Below are 25,010 nucleotides of genomic sequence, written 5' to 3' on the forward strand. Positions count from 1 at the left end.
CTCCTCATCGTCTTCACTTCGTCGTCTTCATCATCGTATTCATCGTTTCCTTCATTTTGGTTTTCATTTTCACCTGGAAAACGCCGATTCATCCAAAAATCTTGGACGAAATCCCTAAGTGCGTTATGTATTTCTTTTGACCGCACAAGATACGCGTTTTCAAGTCTTTGCTCCATACTTGTTGGAGTTCGTGGTGGATTCGAGTACGGTAAGAAAGTTGGACATATTGTTCTTCCCTCCTCTTAGCTGATCATGTTATGCATTATGATACACGCATACATAACATTTTTCATTCTTTTTAAAGACCATAGACGACAAGGATTTTTAACAAAATGCCAGCATTGTTAAAGAAACCCAAAACACCTCTCGATATCCTTTCTTGCAGACTCTTGTAGTTTCTTAAAATACTTTCTTTTTTCATCCAGAGGGTCTCTAAATGTTTTCACGATAATTGCATACTCTGGATATATTCCATCGCCCAGATAGTACCCATGACGGTAGAAGTTATCGTTAGCCCAAAACGAAGCGACGGGAACGGTCCCAGATATGTAACTCTCCATCACAGGCGATTGTTCTAAGACGGTTATGTCATTGTTAGAGCCTGGAACACAAAAGAATACCGACAAAATCTAAAGGTCGTATGAAGCAATCGCTTGAAGGTTGACCGTTGGTCCCTTTTGGTCACATCGTGTGTATTGACATCTCCATGATGTTGGACAATTAGCTCATTCCCAATGCATACAATCTACACTCCCTATCATGTCGGGTAAACCATACACCCTTGCATGTGCGTCGTAAAGACGTTGTAGATCGTTCCAGTTGGGCTCTCTCAGATAATGTGGTCAATATAGCTTCAATATTCCTTTATTTTACACAACTTATAAAATAATTAATTAAAGTAAACAAGTGATATAATTATTTAAAAAAAATGAAATGTACCGTAACAAAAATACTCCAAGGTGTCCTGAGTTGTTTTATCGGCCATCTTTAAATACTCGTCGTTCATGTCGGCCGTGTTTCTGTAGGCGAACACGCGTATGGCTGACGTAACCTTCTGAATAGTTGTGAATCCTAGTGTCCCTCGACCGTCCGGTTTTTGCTTAAAGTAATTAAGCTCACGCTCCAAATCATTGGTGATGCGCATAAATAAATTTTTAGACATCCGAAAGCGACGCCTAAAAATCTTCGGGTTCTTGTATCTCGGCGAGTCGCTGAAGTAATCCGCCATCAACCGGTTGTTGGCTTCGATACGATTCGATATATGCTCTTTTTGAAACCGGGGGGGGGGGGGGGTGATGGGGAGCTAATAGAATTCATATAAGTTGTCGCGAGCACAATGACACTCATAACCACCTCTTCCTCTGCGTCGTCTTCGGCTTGTCGGTCGGTCCCAAAAATTGATTATATATAGAAGTAGGAGAACCCATTTAGGGTTTATAGGGAATTTGGTGTGAGGAAATATAGAGTAGAAAGAAAGATTTATTAATTTGGTGAGTTTTGATTGGGGATGAAGTTGATTTATAATAAAACAATTTATTTTTTTACAACGGATATATCACCGTTGGAAGTATAAAATGTTTTTTTTTTAAATTTCGTGCCATATAGCGTTGTACACAAAACGCCATTCCACATTCAACAACCCAAAACGGCCGGGGGGGGGGGAGGTGCCCTCCGACGTTATGGGCCAAAACACCACCCGGGTGGCCTTAGTATTGATACGTGTTGTACTTTTGTATCGAGTTATAAGTTCACAAACACTAGCATATGCACTTCGGAGATCAGTGTTGTGGAATAACACTTGAATTTGCAAGATGGTAAAATATACCATTTTAATTCTCTATAATTTTTTCATAGTTGGGCTGGGTCGTAAAGAATGCTAATTTTTGCAATTAGAGGAGCCTATCAATAGAACTGGGCCTTGGGATAAGCTCAACAAATGGACCCACATCATTTGTGTTTCTCTGTCAATATGAGAAGACTCGTTTCGATATGCTGAAATTTCTAGATTCATTACTAGAAAAGTGACTATCCAGTGAAGGATGTAATATGTCAGAACTTGTTGACAAATGGGTAACGACACCCATAATAAATAAATATACAGGAAATTCTTTAAATAGACCATTTGAAGAGAGAAAAATAGAAATGACTCACTAATCTTCAATATTCTTAAAATGGATCACGAAATTTGGACTAGGGCAACGAGATTAAAAAAGATTTGAATCTCATATGCTCCGTCCAAATTTAAAGTGAATCTTGTATTTCCCATCCAAATTTTACGTAATTTCGTGTTTACAGTCCAAATTTTGAGAAAAAAATTTTCTCCACTTCTCTAACGTGTTTTCTCTCTCTCCTTAAACCTCTCTCTTCCTTTTTTTTTCTTCCTTCTCCTCATCATCATCATCATCTTCTTCTTCTTCTTCTTCTTCTTCTTCTTCATCATCTCCGGTGAGTTCTGGTTTTCGACGAGTCCGAGGAGAAAGATTTCGACGAAAATAGAGTGGCTTAATCGTTAATTTCATCATCTTCATTAGGGTTACATGAATCATAGAAATAATTATCGGTCACTGATGAGAAATCTTGGAATATGATAATTTTCCAGAGATGAGTTTTCTTTTTCTTACCGGTGATAAAGAAGATGAAGAAGATGATGAGAAGATGAGAAAGAAAAAAAAAAGTACAGAGATGTTGTATGAGAGAGAAAAAAGTGTTAGAGAATATGACAAAAATTTCTCAAATTTGGAATGAAAAGATGAAAATTTTTTAAAATCTGAACGCAAAAGATGAGATTCACTTTAAATTTGGACGGAGCAGACAAGATTCAAATATCTTTGAATCTTGTCGCCCCAGTCCAAATTTCTTGCTCCATTTTGAGAATATTGAAGATAAGTGGGTCATTTTCATTTTCTCTTTCTTCAAATGGTCCATTTAGATAATTTCCCATAAATATATAACTAATGAAAGCACTAATTAGTAATCCTTCGAACTTTATGATGGTGTGGGAGTGGAGAGAAGCACGACGACGAAATAACAGTGGCAGGCAAGCAACGGCTAGGCAAGAGCCCACATTCTATGTTTCGAATCTGCCGGATGGGGTCACAATTTCTGAATTGCGGGAGGTGTTTAAGGGCTTCGGAGTGATGTCCGACGCTTACGTTGCTAGGAAGAGAGATTTTTTTTGGAAGTTTCTTCGGGTTCAAAGGGGTTGTTGATGTTACTAGTTTTTTGAGTGAACTAAATCGGGTTAAGATCAGGAATGCCGTAATTGAGGTATCGGTGGCTCTTTATGGAAAAGGAAATAGAAAGGTGGATAAGTTGGGAAGAATGAGGGGTTGAAGGGGAATAGGCCCGCAACAGTCATTGTAGGAGACAATGGTAGACCGGTGGTTCACCGGCCTAGCGTAGTTCAACCAGAAACTCGTACAAAGACGTTGCTCTTGGCAATGCACGTGGTGCTGGAGTTTATAAAAAAAGGATTGTGGTCGACCTCGAACCACGCTTTTCGCCTATGGACTGGGTTGGACGTGCGGTCCTTGGGGAGGCTAAGTCAATCCAGCCGATATGTAAACCAAGGGGAATGCTCCGATTCCATGAGGTAGCAATTGCCTACATTGGGGGCCTAACACTGCTACTTGTGTTTGATAACGTAATTCATGTTGGAGAATTCATAGCAAAATAAATAAATTTGGGATGAACATTTGTTGGTGGCATCATAGTGGAAGGGCCAGGAGATCACTTTTGGGAGAATTGCATGTATAAGGTTGAGTGGCCTTCCGGTTCACGTTCGTGATAGAAATATATACGATTGAATCGCGGGGGAGTATGGAAGAATTGCATGGTAGTCACAGTTTTCATGGGAGGTGGTGGACAATTCCGTTGGCGGTGTTTATGTGGTAACTAATGTCGGGGTTCGTATCGAGGAAGATGTGTAGGTTGTTCGGAGAGACAAGTCGTACACGGTGTGGGTAACCGAAGAAGTGAATCCACGGCTTCGGTATTGGACGGTAATCCGGTTGTGAAGCGATCACCTGGTAGCACTGATTTTGGTCCCGAGGAAATGGAAGAATGTGAGTTCAGACCGGTGTCACTAGAGAAACGGCCGGGAAACTTAACACAAGAGGAAACCAGTGCTTCAATGGACGTCGAAAATCCGGCCTGGGGATCAAGTAACGGCCTCAGCATGCTAGAACACCAGATTCATCCAGTCCACTTTTGGATTTTGGACCAGGAGGTGAGAGAAGGTGGGTCCACCAATTTTGTTTTGTTTCCTAACCTAGGTGACATCAATTTTGAGGTGAATCGGACGATAAATTAAGGAGATAAAGAAGTGGAGGCTGAAATGGAGAATTTTAAGACGGCAGGGGGGGGAGTGTGTAGGCACATGTTGTGAGAACAAAGGTTTGAGTTCCGACAAGGTGGCGGTGGAAGCGAGCAAAACTGCCGGTGTAGGAATCATTATTGGCGTTGATCTTGAACATCCCATGAATTTAGTGAAGAATACGATTGTGGAGGATGGGGGTCACGAGGTTTTCCAATGAATATTATGTCCGTTAATGCTAGGGGTTTAAGCGAATCCACGAAACAAACCTGGATTCGGGGCTTAAAGATGTGTCATGGTGTTTATTTCATTGCAATACAAGAAACAAAATTAGGTGCAAGTACCTTTTTTTCAATCAAATCAGGTTTGGGGTAGATCAGTTTTTGAATTTGCTAAAGTAGAGGCGGTGGGCAGTTCAGGCGGGCTTATGTGTGTTTGGGACCCAACCTTTTTTTTGCTAGATACGAGGTTGTTAAGCATCGGCGTTTCTTGGCTATTGAGGGTGTAATCAAAGCTACACGGGTCGCTCTTAATATTGTCAATGTTCATGCTCCAAATGACCCGGACGAGAGTCGACATCTGTGGAGTGAAATAATTCAAGTCAAGAGATCTTGCAGTGGGTTACATATTTTTATTGGTGACTTTAACGAGGTACGATTTCCATCTGAAAGATTAATTTCTGCTTTCGTTGCCTCTTATGCATAGGCATTTAACCAGTTTATCAATGAGGCGGAACTATGTGAGTACCAAATGGGTGGAGGGTCCTTTGCTTATGTTTAGGATAGAGCGGATAAATTTAGTAAAATTTTTAGAGCTTTGGTGTGTAAAGGGTTTATGGATTTGTGGCCGGCAGCGTCACTGAATGTTCTTCCCAAAGGTTGCTCCGACCATAGACCACTTCTACTCGGTATGATTTCGGTGGACTATGGGCATAAACCGTTTAGGTTTTTTAATTGTTGGCTAGATATCCCAGGTTTTGTGAAATATGTGGAATCTAAGTGTGGGCAGTTTCGTTTTAATGGCTCAGCTGATTTAGCTCTTGTCATAAAACTTAGATGGTTGAAAAACTGTATTAAACGGTGGCTAAAGGATTGGATAATAGAGACTCAAGGGGAGTATCAGGCGGTTAAAAGGAAGGTAATTGAACTGGAAACCTTGGCTAAACAGAGAAATCTTCTTCAACATGAAATAGAAGAAAGAGAGTTTTGTCTAACGGCGGTTAAAGTGATGGAAATTGAAAGGCAAGAGGATATTCGTCAAAAAGCAAGAGTTAGATGGGTCGTTGACGGTGACGATAATACAACTTACTTTCATAGTATTTTAAATTCTAATGTATCGTCTAATCGAATGCATGGGCTAATGGTAAACGGGGCGCGGGTGTCAAATCCGCCGTTTGTTAAGGGGGCAGTTTTTGATTTTTTCGCAGCCAAGTTTAGTGAGCCGTTGGGTTACAGGCCGAATTTAATATGCCCGAATATTAATCGTTTGTCGGAAGACGAGGCAGTCGGGTTGGTCAAACCGTTCAGTTTACTAGAAATAAAGGAGGCGGTATGGGACTGTGAGGGGGGTAGGTCACCCGGACCGGATGTGTTCAATTTCAAGTTCATAAAAAGGTGCTGGGGATGTGTCCAATCTGATTTTTTTGAAGATATTTGATGATATTTTTTCATACCGGTAACTTGACCTTTGGTGTTCTGACCTCTTTTATTGCCTTGATTCCTAAGACCAAAGATATAGTAAGTTTGGGAGACTTTAGACCGATTAGTTTAGTATGTTGTACAAGTAAAGTTATTTCTAAAGTGTTAGTGAACCGACTGAAGATGATTATTGAGAAGTTAGTTTCATTTGAACAATCCGTGTTTCTCGCTAATCGAAGAATTCTAGATGGGCCTATTATTATAATTGAGGTGGCGCGTGGTTCAAAAAGGCTAAAAAGCGTGGTATGATTTTTTAAGTTGACATTGAGAAAGCTTACAATTCTCTAAATTGGAATTTTCTTGACTCAGTGTTGGGGCGAATGAACTTTCCTAGTAAATGGAGGGGTTGGATCTCGGCAATTGTGACCGGGGGAGGGCTTCTGTCCTAATTAATGGGTCTTCTACGCTGGATTTTACATGTTATCGTGGTCTTCTTCAAGAAGATCTGTTATCACCATTCTTGTTTGTATTGGCAATGGAGACTTTTTTAGGTATAATGAAACGAGCAAGTACCATGGGGATTTTTAGAGGGTTAAAGTGTGGAAGTGGTGGTCCAACCGTTACCCATCTACTATATGCCAATGACGTGGTCTTTTTAGGTGAATGGGATAAGGATAACATGCTGAATTTACGAAGAATTTTGACGTGTTTTTATATGGTTTTCGGGCTGAAAATCAATTTGAATAAAAGTTGGGTGTATGGGATTTGGGTGAATGAACGGGAGCGGTTGGAGATGGCTAGTGGGCTGAATTGCAAGACAGGGTCTTTCCATTTAAGTATCTTGGGTTACAAGTAGGAGGAAACATGAATTTAATGGCGTTGTGGGACCCGATTGTGAAGATATGTTGAAAAAGGTTGTCAATTTGGAGGTGAAAGAACTGTCTATGGGTGGGAGAGTGACGGCTATAAAAGCCGTTCTTAATTCTCTGTCAACGTATTATTTTTCATTGTATAAGGCTCCCGTTAGAGTGGTGGAAAAATCGGATAGAATTAGACGCGTATTTTTTGGGGGAGGGTCCGAGGAGGAAGAAAAAATAAATTGGGTTCTATGGTCAAAAGTTACGGCTCCGGTTAAAAGTGGGGGTCTTGGCATAGGGTCGCTTCGCGACTCTAACCTCTCGGTACATGAAAAATGGTGGTGGAGGGTTGGAAACGAGACAAATGGGCCGTGGAGAAAAATCATTTGGGCTTTTCACCATTCGGAGAGGTCATGGTCATGTATTCCAACGAGGGTGGCGCTTCCGGGTCCTTGGAAACATATGGTTAACATCTCAAAAGAGTTGAAAGAACTTGGGTTAGATATTGAGAACGGTTTTCGGCGAGAAGTGAATGGGGGGAACAACACTTTTTTTTTGGATTGATTGCTGGTGTGGGGATACTTCTTTCCAGGGTCTGTTCCCGTTATTATTTCAACTCGAGACCCACAAATGGTGTACAGTGTCAGATGGGTTGTTAATGCATGAGGGTGAGATATGTGGACAGTTGAGTTCGTCTAGAGTCCCAATTTGCAAGATGGAAATTGAGGAATTGAGAGGCTTGTTATTGGCGTGTCAACCGGTTTAACTTGTTTTGGGTGTTGTCTGGTTCGTGTGGAATTCGATGAAGGAAAGGTTTCTTCTGTGAAAAGTTTTAAAACAGAGATAGAGGCGATAGTAGGTAGCGACATTGGCTATCTAATTGAGTAGAATAACTTTGTTCCGGAAATTGTTGGGATTTTAGCTTGGAGGGCGGAAATGGATAGGATATCGGTCTTGTTGGCATTGGCTAGGAGAAATGTTAATGTGGAGTCCATTTGGTGCCCAATATTTGGTGATGCGGAGGAAACGGCGGAACACCTTTTAGTGTCATGTAGCTTTGGCTAGGCCTTTTGGAATGGAATTGCCATTTGGCGTAACTTGCGGGCAATATATGCCTTTTCCACTCGTGATGTGTTAGAATTATATAAGTATTGCTATTTCTCTAAACGAAAAGCGAAAATTTTCCATGCGGTTTGTCTAACCACGGTATGGTGTATTTGTGTTCGAGCGGAAACAAGTGAACCGATGTAATCTTATTGGAGAAATAAGAGCGATGAGTTTCCTTCGGGTTTGTATTAGGTCGAAGAATACACGCATTTCATGGGAGAAATGGCGGAAATTTGATATTGAAAATATGTAAACAATTTATAGGTGACACTGGCTCCTTTTTTTGTAAACTTTGGTTGTGTAATTTGGCGAGATAGCTTCTTTTTATTTCGTCGTTTATATTGATTGTTCGTTAAAAAAAAGTAATCATTGGAAAAATTATTGAGGGGTCATCGAGAAATGATCTAAACCAAGAAAATTATACTATCATCAATCGACTATAACCTTGGAAGTTGGAACCACCGACACGTGTAAATACAAATTTGGTCTTGTCTTTGAGATACGATTTGGATAAGATTTCTGGTTATACTTTTTAGGTGTCGTTGGTGAGAAGCCATTGCTAGCATATTAATATTCAATATTCATTAAATATAAGATTCTGGCTAGCCTTTTGTGAAAAGAATGTTGCGTTGCATATATAGACTTGATGTTGTCGCCGGTGTGCTTATTCTTCCAATGGATATGCCTTTTGTAATCCGTCAATATATCCATTAAAACAATAGAAGACAAGAGTGATTTGAATAAGAAAACCAACCCTTACACATACTAATAAAATATATAAAACCCGAGAGTTTGACTACTGGGGATAACTCTCTGTAGAGTGTAGAGGTTTTGATATAACATAGAAGACGATGAATGACGAAGACTCCTCGTTTTATTATTTGATGTGAATGATCTTTTACGTTTCTATGCACTTAAAACTTGTCACACAGAAACCATAGGCATAGGCCTTGCCTTGAGCCCAACTCTAATAGCAGCCCAAAACACGCCCATAACACATTTTATTGTACATCTATGTCTGCAAGTCCCATTTGGCCATTTACATTGGTCTAACAATTCATTTTTTCAGTCTGTGGGCTCAATATGCAAATGCATATGATTACATTACGAAGGATTAATCTTGAATTATTAGTAAAGTTAAATGTTTATTTTGTTAAGTTATAATTTAGTTATTTGAATTGTAGTAGGTTTATGAAAGGTATGTCTTGAATAGCAAGTTAAGTAGGTCTATATATAGGGTCTAGATTATTAGTTTTATTGAGAGCGAATTCAGAGAGAGTTGAGAGAGTTAAGAGAGAGTCAAAGAGTCTCATCTCCATGTACGTTTGAGAAGTTCATGAAGTTTGTTTGAGAAGTTCGTTTGATATATGAAAAGAGTCGAGGGTTGTCACCTCAATATCTCGTGTTCGTTTGTTTGATAAGTTCGTTTGATCTGATTGTTTGATCCACCTGGGCCAACATTTGGTATCAGAGCTTAGGCTCGTTGAAAGCTTAAGCTCGTTGCGCGCCAAGTTGTTCAATCAGAGTTCGGTAGTCAGGATCCCCCACCGTTTTTATTGGTTGTGTTTTGTCACCAAGAAAAGATAAAAGAGTTTCGTTTGTTTTACTTTGTTGTTTAAAGACCAGGCAAATAAATTCAACAGAGCGATTGAGTTCTTTCCCTACGAAGAGTTTTGTTTCAGCATCAATTAATTGTTTCTTGTCAACACCAATTAATTCTCCACCTTGGTTTACGGCGGTGAACAAAATTGGTAACAATTAAAATAATTGTTTCTTGGTGCATGATAATTAATTCAACAATCATTAAATTACAATTTATATTGTCTATCACCACGAGTGTTTGTGATCTAAAGTCAAACATAATATTAAATCTTCATCGATTAAATACAAAAATTGTTGAAGTCGAAATATTGGTGAAGTCCATTTAATACATACTGTTAGTTCTGATTAGAAGCCGAAGAACAGTTTGATCACCGATTCATGGCCGGTGATAAAAAAGCAGGGAGCTCGGGAATAATGAAAGAATCGATAGGTGGTTTTGCTTTGCAAGCACCGAAGTTAACTTCGATCAACTACGCGTCATGATCGGTTATGGTGAAAATTATTTTGGGTGCGAACGGTTTGCACGATTCGATTGATAAAGAAAAGGGTATAGGAATTGAAGAAAGAAAGAAGTTTATGGCCTTAGGTGTTATCTTTCAAACCCTACCTGAAGATGTGATGCTTCAGATGGCCAAGTATTCGGAACCGAAAGATGTTTGGGAAGCGTTAAGAGTTCGTTATCTTGGTGCAGAAAGAACTCAGAAAGCTCGTGTTCAAATGCTAAGAACCGAGTTAGATGCATTGAAGATGGGGGAGACAGAAAGTATTGATGATTATGCAGCGAAGTTGGGTGGAGTACAGTCAAAGTACAAGAGCTTGGGAGCGGTACTTGAAGAAGAGGTTTTGGTAAGAAAGTTCTTGAACTCTATATCGGATAAATATTTACCTGTTGTTTCTTCGATGGAGCTACTCGCAGACATCGAAACAATGGCGTTTGAAGATGTGGTTGGATGTTTAAAGGCATATGAAGAAAGAAACAAGTTCAAGAATGTGAATGGAAGTTCATCCCAAAGTCAGCTCATGTTCACCCAAACCGAAAAGAAAGTTGAAAACTACCGAGGACGTGGTAGAGGCCGTGAAAGATACAATGGACGAGGAAGAGGGAACCCAAGATGGAATGATGAACGGGGTGAATACCGGAAAAAGAACCCTGGAGAATGGGAAGATAGAAGGAAGTATGTAACGTGCTACAAATGTGATAAGATTGTGCACTACTAGAATGAATGTAAAGAACCAAGCAAAAGGAATGATGAAGTGAATTTGACAAAGAAAGAAGATGATGTTAATCCTTCTTTGTTCATGGCAGTTGGTTCAATAAAAAAAGTAAGTTTGAATGAAGAAAGGGTTATCCCTGGTGTGTTTGAAAAGGATGAAAAGAATGAAGGTACATGGTACTTAGACAATGGTGCAAGTCATCATATGTCAGGAAAGAAAGAATTTTTTACTACCTTAGATGAAGGAGTTTCGGGTCAAGTAAAGTTTGGTGATGGATCTGAGATCGAAATCAAAGGTATAGGTAATGTAACTGTGGTAAGTAAGACCGGTGAAAAGAAAACGTTTTGTGATGTTTTCTATATCCTTAAGTTGAAGACGAATCTTCTTAGCTTGGGAAAGTTAGATGAAGAAGGATGTAAGATTGAAATAGCCAATGGGATATTGAGGCTATATGATAAGAAAGAGACATTGTTGACGAAGGTTAAGAGAAATCTGAATAAGACGTACAACATCAAGCTTCAGGTATGTTGTAATCCTAACAACTTTGAAGTTGAAAAGAAAGAAAGTTATGATGTGAAACCGATTATGAAAGTGAAGGAAATTTGGTTTGGAACAATTTCGAATAACTTGTTTGGAGTTCATGAAAGTATTGGTCAAGAACGAATTGATGAGAAGAAGCGAGATGAGAAAGAAAATGGCAATATAGCTTTAAAGTTAAGCATTGAAGGAACGAATGCTAAGTTTGAAGAATCAGTGAAACAAGTATGCTATAGTCAGTTGAAAAGAAGAAATAAAAGTAAGAAGATGAATAATTCAAGATTAAGGGGGTGAATGAAGGACTAATCTTGAATTATTAGTAAAGTTAAATGTTTATTTTGTTAAGTTATAATTTAGTTATTTGAATTATAGTAGGTTTATGAAAGGTACTTGGAGAGCAAGTTAAGTAGGTCTATATATAGGGTCTAGATTATTAGTTTTATTGGGAGAGAATTCAGATAGTTGAGAGAGTTAAGAGAGAGTCAAGGAGTCTCATCTCCATGTACGTTTGAGAAGTTCGTGAAGTTCGTTTGAGAAGTACGTTTGATATATGAAAAGAGTCGAGGGTTGTCACCTCAATATCTCATGTTCGTTTGTTTGATAAGTTCGTTTGATCTGATTGTTTGATCCGCCTGGGCCAACACATTACAAGTTTAAAACATAAACAAAAGGATTTTATACGCGATATTCGTTAACCTCCTTTAAAACACGGACAATATCTCTTTTGATTTCAACTACAAATATCAATTCAAAGACGAACAATATGTTCATCATACATAAAACAAGATCTTTGTTAAAAACATCACAATTCTTTCTGGATGCAAAAACCTTCATCCAATTCAACCCAACCCGTTAACTAACAATTGCCTCTAAACTGCTAAAAAAAAGACAAAAAGACACCAACGCTGAAATAGACTCGCCAAGGGGCCATAAGAAAACAAAACAGCCTCACATCCTTCACGAGTTAACGATCTATATCCGTTTTCTTCATCAAAATGAGATCTCGGCATACTTGGAAACACTAAGCAGTTCCTGAAATTAGGAAAGCAACAAGATTCATAAGCGAAGCATTAAATGGTTCAGTTCTCGTGACTCGAACCCAGGACCTTTGGGAGTTTAGAAGACTTTATCTCTGCCATTGGGTCACCAACCCAAGACTGAAAGATTTGGATATTTGACGCAATAATGTATCTTTTACTATTATAAATTAACCAAACTAATTAGATAAAAAAAATAATAATTCAGGTCAACTTATGTCAACAAGTCTCAACCCGTACCAACAAAACATATGTGTTTGGAATCGTTACCCGACAGTCAATTTACCTCGGAATAGCGTGCATGACCATGATGCATATTTGAAGTCTTCACAATGGATTCCCATTTTGGCCCATTTACAGGATTCTTTACAGCATTAACCTGTTGCATCTTCTTTTGAAACGGGCTCCTTAGAGACATCTTACGCCAAAGCCATGACTCCGAGGGTGATTTAGGGAGCGGAGGCACGAGACCCGAGGCATCACGATCACCATTTGGGTCAACCTTGACCTCATTTGGTGTCGGGTTTGATAATTTGTCAACCCAATCTATGTACAATGTCTTCTCGGGTACAACCGAAGGACTATCGTGTATCAAACGAGGAGAAAAATGACTTTTCACATTAAAGGAAGGGCAAGTTTTGGGCTTGGCAATCTGATTTTGAACATCTTTTGGGACCCCGAGAAAGCGGTCCCCATCATGGAACGGAGATCGAGGGGATTCGTTACGGTATGGGGAGATGCGACCACTACGAGATAACCCTCGGCTGGGAGATGATGGTAATGAGTTACCCGTTCGAGTGAATGAACTCGGCTTTTGTTGAGTTTCGTGTGCTTCTTTCGATCGAGTCTCTGCTCGTTTTTTAATTACGGCATCCATAGCTTGCTGCAAGACAGAAATTATTAGTAACCATCGATTTTACTACTTTATGCAATAATGTGTTTAGAATTCAGTTATGGAAGTTATTATACAAGTCACATTTGATTATATACATGCTGAATGATTAGTTTTTAACATTTAGTTTCTTACTTAGTTTAAGATCAAAATTTCCAACACGACATGAACACCACATCAAAATAATATTGGGCAAGCAGGTCGTGTTCGGTTTTACATTTCTAACCTATCAAAATCTATGGGACGACGTATAACCCATTTTTACAACCCTAACCAGATTAACGAGTTAGCAACTTGATTACAATTTATATCACGCGTTTAGATAATGGTTAAACCCGTTCCGATACAAAACATACGTCCCATTTGTTTAAGACACTGACCCACATGGATCCATTATTATAAAGTTGTTGACCGGAAAATAACAAACCGGAATTTGAACAACCCATCATGACCTTTTTAGTTAATATATCTTACCAAAATCAACCCATATAATTTAAAAGCAACCCAAACTGACTCATTTGAAAGGCTTTGGGTCAAGATTGCCATGCCCGTGTCCAGGTTTACATTTTTAAGTGTGTGTGGGTTAGGATTGACGTGATTCTGATTATTTAATATTAATCGAGCAGCTAATTTACAATTTTACATGCATTCAATCTGTATCCCGTGATTCTGATTATTATTATTATTTAATACTAGTCAATCACAGACGACAAAACTTTTCCAATTTATTAAAGTCACAAGAATTACCTTCTCAAGGCTCGGAGTCAATGGTCCACTGTACGATGTTCTTCTTGACAACCTCTGAACCGGTCCCGGTGAGTCCGCAACCGCAAACTGGCTGTGATGGTGCTTCGCTTTTGGTCCCGACACACGATTCTTCGTGCATATTTTCGGGATAAAGAACCCGAAACCAAACCCCTTTTTACTCTTCTTCTTACTTTCATCGTCATCAACCACAACATTTTCCTTATCACTCTCAATATTATTATTATTATTGTTATAACTATTGACAGGATACTTTTCGAGCAAAAGCGGCCTCAACTCGCCGCTATAAACCTTCTTAACATACTTAGGAGGCTCAATAACCGGAACCGGAGCCTCCTGCTTCTTGGCAACATATTGTGGTGGTTCGACTACCATCGATTTTGCAGCGGGCAAAAACCGATTCATTAAGTAATCGCGTGTCTGGTAATCCGAACAGAACGTTCTGGAACAGTCCGTTTCGCTGTTCTGTTCACTGAAAGTGCACGAAATCGACATTGAATGCGTTTCAATTGCATCACTAGTAACATCTTCTGGTGGCTGCTGATCAATGTGGATAGGTTGCGAATTTCGGGTGGGTTTCGGTTGTTGTAAAACGGGTGTTTTATCGTCTTTTGCTTGGCCCGGACTCTGTTCCCAAATGAAGGGGACAGTTGCGGGTTTTGTGAGTTCTTGTTCGGGTTTGTTAACTGGAAGTGATTGTTGCCGGGTTGCTCGTGTTTTAGTACCCGGATTGTAAGATATTCGGTCGGATGATAATCGTCTGACCGAGAGTAACGGGGCGTTCAAATTGAGCTGTTTCTTATTCATTTTCGGGGTTTCGATGATTGCAGATTATATGAACTACAAATTGAACATGATGGAATCAGGAAACAATGAGAATTAGCTTTAATTAATTAATATGTGATCATGTGAAATATCAAATTTGCATAAAGCTAAAAAAAATACCATGCTTGGCTTAAGATGAAAGGAAACAGGGGAATGAAACCCTTTATATGATGAAAGAATAAACTTTATGGGTTAAAGATTATTATTATTTACTAACAACATTGTAGAGTTAAAGTTAAATGTAAGTAATTTCATTGTAACTGGGTTTTTGGGAATGCTTATAAACCAAAATTATTAATTTATGTTAAACCTATGCAATGTGTACTTGAAAATATAGAAGAGAAGGGAGACATTATTTACAACTACTTAAACTTACCTTAAGTCAGTATATCCTAAATGTGGAAATTATGAAGAAGTGCAATTCCAGTGAAGAAGAGATAATGTGTTTATTGAGCAAGGAATGAAGAAAATATTGAAAAATAAAAGGTTGATATTTTGGTGGGGAGATGGGTTTTCTTTGTGGCCTTGATTGATGGCGAAAATTAAGGGAAGATTGGAGTGAAGTGGTTCTTCTAGTCTTGATTCTAGAGTGGTGGGGTGGGGTGGGGTGGGGTGGGGTGGGGTGGGGTATGAAGTATGAATCCTTGAGTATGCTTTGGCTTTAGTTGATAAGCAAGCATCCAATGTGGGTAGGGCTGTTCAAAAAGCTCGAGGCTCGAAGCTTGGATTCGTGGCTCGCTCGATAAAAGCTCGAATAAAACTAGCTAAAAAAACTTGATTTGAAACATTCTGAGTTGAATTGGCTCATTTTTGTAACCAAGTTCGGCTCAATCATGGCTCGGCTCGTTGGCTCGATTTAAATCTCGTTTAGCTTCAAAATCACGCTAGAGCCTTAGCTGAGATGCCTCGTTTAATTTCAAGCCTGAGCTCGAAACCACCCTAGCTTGATTCGGGCTCGACTCGTGAACAACCCTAAATGTGGGACACACATGAGACCAAAAAGAGAGGAAAAGAAGGTTGCTTTAATCATTTGTCAATTCAATTTAAAATATCGTAATTTCTTAACAAAATAAACTACTTTGGATAATTAAATAACATTTTTTTCCCTAAACAATATGAAATACCTTGAATAAACTCATAAAGCTTAGCGAGTCAAGCCGTTGATTGAGCTACCCAAAATCGTCTAATCAACCTTGGTCAACAGCCAACTTATTTGATTCATAACTTTTATAACAGTTTGTTGATTTATTAGAATGCAAAGAGTGGTGGACTTAAAAATGATAAATTCTAGTTTCTAGCTTTTATTTACATTTTACGTGATGAAATTAACAGAATACATTTGCTTTCTTACTTGACTATTTAAAAAGGATATAGCATTTATTTTAAGGGTTATTGGTTTTTAATACTCTTATTTTTTAACATTGGTCGATAACACTCTCAATTAATGATTTTCTGTCACAACTTCTAATCTATAACTTATTTTTTTTGTTACTTTCGAACTTAACGAACCCTAACTCTTTTAATTTTCTTGTTGACGTGACCTTTTTTAAATAATAAAAAACAGATTGCCGGCCCCACACTTCTTCCACATCCCACAATCTCCATTACTACCATCCAACCTCCACAAGCACAATCTCCTTTCCATTATCCAATTCTTAATCGTACACACAGCATCATCATCTTCATTATCATTAGTATCCTTGCCATCATTCTTATCATTACAATTCTTACAAGCTCGAGCCAAACTTACATTCATATCCACATCTACCAATATAGCATCATCAGCTTCATTCACATTCAAATTCATAACAATCTCACTGCTACGTTTAAGATCTTACTTTTTTGAATCAATAATAGAAGACTTTATTAAAATAACTTGTGTGAAATAATTTAATTAGGTTAAATAATAATAATAATAATAATAATAATAATAATAATTATCACACCCCCAACCTACGATAGAACATGCCGGGGCGCGACAATATTGTATGATAGCTCAGAAGACAATAAGTGAAATACATGTGTCAATATCTAAATTATTCATTCATATATCAAATTTCAAAAGCACAAACATTGTCTCAAAAGAAATACCGTTACAATTAAATACTTAAATAAAAAATAACTAATAATAAATGTGTTCTTCATTCATCATATCAACCTAAGGTATCATCTAACTTCCATACTTGATTCATCCAATAAAGCTACCTACTTCATGCGTGAAAATATATATTTTTGTCAACATAACGTTGAGCAACTAAACCACAATTTTTGAGATACATATAATACTAAAATGACAATTCCATGCAATAATCGTAAATTACTAAAACTAGTAAACAATAAGTAAAAGTTGTCTTTTCAACCGAATCGCATTGATAACGGTTTACTCCAACGGCGTATGATCATACTAATGAGGATGAGGATGAGGTACCAACCAACATAAAATAAACACATAGTCATATTCGCACGTAACAACTGATCGAGCAATTACAATTATGCATATAACGGAATAGTAGTGAAAACAATAAGTTGATTTTGAACGCATAACGCCCCAAAATTGTTAAGCGGTAAAAAGGGGGGGTGTGAATTTACTTACCTTAACAAGTGGATTAAGTGATGATGAGATAATAAAAAGAACTAGGATGAAAACGATCAAGCTCCTCGAGGTTCACCGACAAATATTCATAGTTGTTAATGATAAAGTGAGTTAAATATAAATGACAAAATAAAATGACGGATCTTGGGTCTTGATGAGGTTATTAGTCTTATTGTCATAAAATTATGGTGGTTGTGTTATTATTATTACTATTATTAGTAGTATTATTATTGATTTGCGTTTGAGTTTGATCAATAAAATAAATATTATATATTAACGGAAAAGTTTAAACGAAATATTTTGAACTAATATAATTTGGTTCGTAAACGAGAGTCATAAAAAAAGAATATATATACATCTTATTTATTAAGGGTATGTGTATAAGGTATATAGTTATATATATGTATGTATATGTATATGTATATGTAGACTCAATTATAAAATTTAAACAAGAAATATGAAAATAAAAGAGTTGTCTCGGAGTTCGGTTTATCAAATTAATGTTTATTTAACGTTTTGAACACCAAATAACAACAAAATTGCTAAAAGAAGATAATAACACAAAACAAAGCAAAATCGGGCCTTGGGAGACTCGAACCCGCGTCCCCAGGCCAGTTCAAAGGTCTTAGAATATATGCACCTGCCACTGGGGCAGGTGTCTAACATGTTTATAACTTGAAACCCATTTAATATATACTATATCTGATTTACGTTCTTTCCCCTTATGAACCCTAGAAATTAAATTGTCCAATTTGTTCATAGATTGGTTAAACTGGTTTGGGGTTTCTGTTAATCGAGTAAAACCGAACATAATGCATAATAGAATTACCAGAAGTGTTAATGAATTGAGGGTGCACGGTGAGATGGGTGTCGCGGTTCGTGCTCAATATCAGCGGGTTTTGGACGGATTCGAATGTAAAAATTGAGTTAGGGCTTTGTTTCGTGATGCTATGAGGGATGTGTGTGCAAGTTTAATTGAAACGAGGTTGGATTTATAGTATTACAAGATCAAAAGAGCCGCAGTTATATATTTATGAAATTCGCTGTCAATTTGTAATACATTCTACAATTAAAAACGCCGGTGTACGCGATTTAGGTTAGCAAAAGGTTTGGCAAGATCAATTACATGATTTAGTCCGTAAATTACGGCTCAAGAAATGTGTGTGTTTGGGGGGGGGGGGGGGTTATTGTCCGTCGGTGGTGGTAGAGAGAAAGGAGGGAAACAATATGATTTTGTTTATTTGCTAATTGGTCCTTGATCTATGGTTGTGGGTTCAAAAGTTAATTAAAGTTAGTTGTGCAGTTGATTTTGTGCATGACTCATAGTTATAATCAATTATATAAAAATAAAATAAATACATACAAAGAAAATATTAAACAAAAGAGTACTTTATTGATAAAATACCTGAACCCGAACCCCGGTCGGGTAATGATTACAAATATGAGAGATTCGAAAACCTGAAATGTTACAACATTCCCTACTTTTGAAAATTTCGTCCGAAATTAGAGATTAAGCCATGACGAAGAGGTGCAGGTACTTGGTCATCATTTGGTCTTCACGCTCCCAAGTGAACTCGGGACCACATTTAGATTCCCAACGAACTTTGACAAGCGGAATACGACTACGCTTGGTTTCTTTGTCCATATGACCCACGATTTCAATAGGCTTCTCGATAACGCGCATAGATTCATCAATTCGGACTTCGTTGAGGGGTATGTGGAGATTCCCCTCGGCTAAGCACTTCTTGAGATTGGAAACGTGAAAATTTGGATGAACATTGGAGAGCTCTTCGGGGAGATTGAGACGATCGCACCTTTACCAACCCTTTCATCGATCTCAAATAGACCAACAAAACGAGGAGATAATTTGTTCCTTTTGCCAAAACGAACTACCCATTTCCAAGGAGATACTTTAAGGAGAACTTGATCACCAACATTGAATTCGAGAGGTTTACGGCGCTTATCGGCGTAGCTCTTTTGACGAATAAGAGCGATACGATCGAAAGTTTCTTGAACAAGCTCGGGATCAGTGATTTGCGATTCACCAACCTTGTTCCAAAAAATCGGGGGGAACGACATTTTCGGCCATAGAGAGCTTCAAAATGTGTCGTGCCAATACTAGTGTGAAAACTATTATTGTAGGAAAACTCTACAAGTGGTAAGTATCCCAATTTCTACTAAAATCTAGTATGCAATAGCGGAGCATATCTTCGAGAGTTTGAATTGTTCTCTCGTATTGACCATCGGTTTGCGGGTGATAAGCGGTGCTTAGATCAATACGGGTACCTAAAGAGGTTTGCAACGATCTCCAAAAATGAGAGGTAAACCGACCATCACGATCGGAAATAATGGTCAAAGGCGTTCCATGGCGGCAAATGATATTCTTGACATAGATTCGGGCCAATTCGCTTACGGAGGACTATTCTCGGAACGGTATGAAGTAAGTCGACTTGATCAAACGATCTACAAACACCCAAATACTATCATTGCGGCTTTGAGTAGTGGGAAGTTTAGTAATGAAATCCATGGCTATATCTTCCCATTTCCAAACGGGGATCGGAGGTTGCTAGAGCAAACCAAACGACTTTTGATGCTCGGCTTTAACCTTAGAGCAAGTGAGGCATTTAGATACATATACCGCGATATCTTTCTTCATTCCTGGCCACCAAAACATGGAACGAAGATCGGCATACATTTTATCCGCACCAGGATGAATAGAGTATCGTGACTTATGAGCTTCATTGAGGATGAACATGCGAAGACCGTCACGATCGGGAACCCATAAACGGTCCAAATAATAGAGCAAGCCATTACGTTTGGTTTCAAGTTGGAGTTCGACGCCACACGACATTTCGTCGTGTAAGTTACCCTCGGTGACGGAGACGTGTTGTGCGTCGAATATGCGGTATTGAAGGTCAGATTGGATGGTGACACAATGGAGCAAGACGGATTTAATATGACTTTACGACTAAGAGCATCGGCCACGGCATTCGCCTTCCCGGGGTGGTTGCGAATTTCGTAATCACTTAACAATTCGACCCATCGTCTTTGTCTCATATTGATGTCCTTTTGGTCGAAAATGTGTTGTAAACTTTTATGGTCGGTGATGACCACACATTTCATGCCATAAAGGTAGTGTCTCCAAATTTTCAAGGCAAACACGACCGCACTAAGTTCGAGATCGTGCGTCGTATAATTTTTTTCGTGCACCTTGAGTTGGCGCAAAGTGTATGTAATGACCTTGTCTCATTGCATAAGAACATAACCAAGACCTTGGATAGAAGCATCACAAAGGACAACAACAATCGTCGTTCCCCTCGGGAAGAGCAAGGAGTGGAGCATTGCAAAGCATGTCATTAAGAGTTTGAAACGCTTCCTCTTGTTCGGAACCCCATTCGTTAACTTTACCTTGTGGGTTAGCGCGGTAAGGGGTGAAGCAATATTCGAAAAGTTGCGGATAAAACGACGGTAATACCCCGCTAAACCAAGAAATGAACGAACCTCCGTTGGAGAGGACGGGGTCACCCAATTTTTAACGGCCTCAATTTTAGCGGGATCAACGTGAATATCCTTGTCCTTGACGATGCGGCCCATGAATTTGAACTTGTTTTAGCCAAAATTCGCATTTGGAGAACTTAGCATAAAGTTGTTCCTTTCGTAACAAGTCGAGAATGGCGCGCAAATGTTCTTTGTGTTCGGTCTCGGATTTAGAATATATCAAGATATCTTCGATGAAAACAATCATGAACTTGTCGAGGTAGGGTTTACAAACACGATTCATAAGGTCCATGAAAATGGCGGGAGCATTTGTCAACCAAAAAGGCATAACTCGCAACTCAAAGTGTCCATAGCGAGTACGGAAGGCGGTTTTGGGTATGTCATCTTCGTGGACACAGAGTTGGTGATAACCCGAACGGAGATCAATTTTAGAGAAACATGCGGCTCCCTGGAGTTGATCGAAGAGATCATCGATACGCGGAAGGGGATAACGGTTCTTGATAGTAAGCTTGTTGAGCTCATGATAATCGATACACATACGAAGAGTACCGTCTTTCTTCTTGACAAACAAGAGGGTGCGCCCATGGAGACGAACTCGGGCGAATGAAACGTTGTCCGTAAGTTCTTGGATTTGGTTAGAGAGTTTGGAAGGTGCAAGGCGGTAAGGTGCCTTGGCTACGGGGTTTGCTCCGGGTACGAGATCAATATGACAGTCCACTTGACGAATGGGAGGGAGTCGGAAAGTTTCTTTTCTTCATTGGATTTTGTGGTGACGTAGGCTAAGAAGGTGACATACTTCTTGCATAAGTAACGTTGGGCTTCGAGGCACGACATGAGGTTTAGCTTTGAGAAGGGTCTTTCTCCAAGAACGTTTAGAATCACGCCCCCATCGATAGGGATTCGAATAAGTTTCTAGAAACATAAAATTTCGGCATGGTGGAGAGAGAGCCAATCCATACCAATGATAACGTCGAAGCTACCCATTTGCGTAGGGATAAGGTCGATAGAGAAATTTTGCCCATTGAGAGTAATCGTGCAATCTTGAATGACGGAGTCAATAGTGATCGAACTACTGTTGGCTATCTCTACCGTGAATGGCACAGATAATTTACTACGGGGCATATCAAGTATGTACTCAAAATCAAAGGAAATAAAGCTCATATCGGCTCCCGAATCAAATAGTACTGAAGCATGGTGCTTATTAACTAGAAACGTACCGTTCACCACATCATTCGAGTTTCGGGCTTGATGAGCATTGTGTTGGGAAAAACGACAACCTAGCCACGAACGGTAAACAAAAATTGCGGAATTAATCTTCGTTTGGCTAAACTTTTTCCCGACCCGAACGAACCAATGAGGATGCAAACACATAGGGTAATTAAAAGTAATGACACAATAATTTTAGTATGGAAAACCTCTCAAGGCGAGAGTAAAAACCACGGGACTACTAGAGCCGCTTCAAATCTACTATCACCAATAATAGCAATACAAAGTCTTCTCTAGGTAAAACTAGAGGCATACACAAATCATCATATACTTGGTACAAACTAACATCAAGTGTATGGAATAAAATAAAAGAGTAAGAGGTAACACAAACGAGAAAATACCCGGTCTCTAGAACGTCTCTTATCTCTTCACAAAACACCAAAAGAATGGAGTGCCAAAAATCTTCTCTTCGTAATTCTATTGAATCGGAGAGGAACTCAAGAATTGCTCAGAATTCTTTTCTGTATGAATGTGTGACGGCAGAAATAATAATGCTCCAAAAAGATGTATATAAATATATCATGTATGTCGGCTAGTTAATGTGCACACCAAGAAAAAAACCCCAATCATCATCCTTTTGTTTTCTCTCGTGGACCGAAGCCCAACTCAAAACCACCACTCCAACATACATGTTGCCCAAACCAAAACACAAATATAATTTGTGTATCTGCCCATTCGTAAAGCTATATATTCTTTTTTTTCTTTTTCTATTATTAATAAACAGTAATAACCCATGTAGGATAAATATTTGTCGGGTTTTCTCATGGACAAAAAATACCCCAACAAATCTCCCCCTTTTTGTCTATGAGAAAGAACTCACCACCCCGGCGAGTGAGCAACATATCTTCAACTTCTCTTGCCAAAGCTTTGGTCAACATATCGGAGCAATTATCATTGGTATGAACTTTATCAAGTTCAAACAACTTGTTTTCAATAGCATCTCTAATCCAATTATACCTCACATCAATATGTTTTGTTCTCTTATGAAACATAGCATTCTTAGCAAGGTGAATAGCACTTTGATTATCACAAAGAACCACGTAGCGCTGTTGCATAAAGCCAAGCTCTTGCATAAATCCTTTCAACCACAATAATTCTTTGCATGCACTTCTGCATAAAGCCAAGCCTCGGTAGTAGACAAAGCAACACACTTTTGCAGTCTTGACTGCCATGACACGGCTCCCCCTGCAAATAACATCAAATATCCATAAGTCGATTTCATTTTATCCTTATTTCCTGCCATATCAGAATCCGTGTAACCAACAAGCATCGGCTCCCCATTTCCATATGTTATACCCTATTTGGAAGTACCTCGTAGATATCTAAGGATCCACTTAACTGCTTCCCAATGCTTCTTACCCGGATTTGACAAGAACCGACTAACAACACCAACTGCATGGATAATATTAGGCCGTGTACATACCATTGCATACATCAAGCTTCCAACCGCTAATGCATATGGAACACCATCCATCTCTTCAATCTCTTTCTCAGAAGTAGGGCAACCTTTTTCAGTTATCTTAAAGTTGGGAGTAAGAGGTGTACTAACCACATTAACTTTAAACATCTTGAATCTGCTAAGCACCTTTTCAATGTATTGCTCTTGTGACATGTGCAAATTCTTTGAAGCTCTATCTCTAGTAATCCGAATGCCAAGAATATTCTTAGCTGTCCCCAAGTCTTTCATAGAAAATGACTTGCTTAATTCTTTCTTCAGCTGGACAATTCTTTCTACATTCTTGCCAACAATCAACATATCATCAACATAAAGAAATAAAATGATGAAATTATCATCACCAAACCTCTTAAAGAAAACACACTGATCAGATGCAGTCTTTCGGTAGCCTTGCTTCCCCATAACTGACTCAAATTTCTTGTACCACTGTCTCGGTGCTTGCTTTAACCCATAGAGAGTTTTCTTAAGTTTACAAACATAATATTTTTACCTTTAACCTGAAAATTTAGTGTCACACCCCAACCTACGACGGAATGTCGAGGTGCAAACTGATGGTTCACAGCTCAAAAGGTGTTGTCATGCAATATAATATGATAATATCTATTTAATTATTTTTAAATAAACAAAACATCATCCGATTACATCGAGTTTGCGAAAATTACCAAATCAATCCAAATTTAATCCAAACATATAAAAACATATAAATTAACTTAAATAGTCTTTTATTAATTTTATTCTTTGAGTTTTGCTAGTTATCTCTTCAACTAGCTTCACACCAACTGATAACCTGCATATGCGTAGAAAATAACATAGTTTTAACACATGGTTGAGTGAGAAAACCAACCAATTGGTTACAATAATAAATATAATAAAAAGCAAAACTGTTATTGTGAATGTAAAACAATCATACCATGAGCAAAAAAAAAAGCGTCAGTTGTCCAAGTCTCATGGACTATGGCTACTAGGCAAGTCGTATGATCATACTAAAATGTGATTATGTCGGACCCCTACGAATTGCTAGAATCGAGTAATCAAGTAACAATTAGTCATTTAGGTGAATACACGCACAATATATGACAGTTTTCTAGTGTGTATAACATAATACATAAATACTGTAAGTACGCATACGTCCCCAAAATATGTTTGAAAACATTAAACAAAATGGGGAATGATTTTTCACATTATCACTTAAACGAGATTAGAAAATAATAAGAATAACGAAGAATCAAACTTTAACGCGTTGACTACGGTAATCCAAACATACCTGAAACTTATAGATAATAAAGTAGATTTAAAACAAAGATTACAGTCGCTGGAATCAATCCAAACGAACGTATAAAACTCCGGTTATGAGAGTTTTAACGTTTAAGCGAGCTCGTACTGACCATAATCCGAATAGCGAGTCGGA

General features: G+C 38.5%; 1 protein-coding gene across 1 annotated transcript; it reads right to left on the bottom strand.

Moving 5' to 3' along the window:
- Positions 1–11,972: 11,972 nt before the first annotated feature.
- On the bottom strand, positions 11,973–15,324 carry LOC143573602 (uncharacterized). The gene is made up of 3 exons (XM_077058439.1): positions 13,947–15,324; positions 12,594–13,190; positions 11,973–12,302 (listed from the first exon to the last, which is right to left on the bottom strand). Exons 1-3 carry the CDS (start codon positions 14,769–14,771, stop codon positions 12,261–12,263), a joined length of 1,464 nt encoding a protein of 487 aa, XP_076914554.1. The 5' UTR covers positions 14,772–15,324; the 3' UTR covers positions 11,973–12,260.
- Positions 15,325–25,010: the final 9,686 nt, after the last annotated feature.

Source organism: Bidens hawaiensis, unplaced genomic scaffold (genome assembly GCF_021521415.1).
Source record: "Bidens hawaiensis isolate Kalapana, Puna unplaced genomic scaffold, B.hawaiensis_p1.1 tig00026596_1, whole genome shotgun sequence".
Taxonomy (NCBI): Eukaryota; Viridiplantae; Streptophyta; class Magnoliopsida; order Asterales; family Asteraceae; genus Bidens; species Bidens hawaiensis.

Coding starts and splice junctions, on each gene's coding strand:
- LOC143573602 (XM_077058439.1), bottom strand. CDS start 14,771: ATGAATAAGAAACAGCTCAATTTGAACGCCCCGTTACTCTCGGTCAGA. Junction 13,191..13,946: donor TGACTCCGAGCCTTGAGAAG/GTAATTCTTGTG, acceptor TCTGTCTTGCAG/CAAGCTATGGATGCCGTAAT. Junction 12,303..12,593: donor GTCATGCACGCTATTCCGAG/GTAAATTGACTG, acceptor TCCTAATTTCAG/GAACTGCTTAGTGTTTCCAA.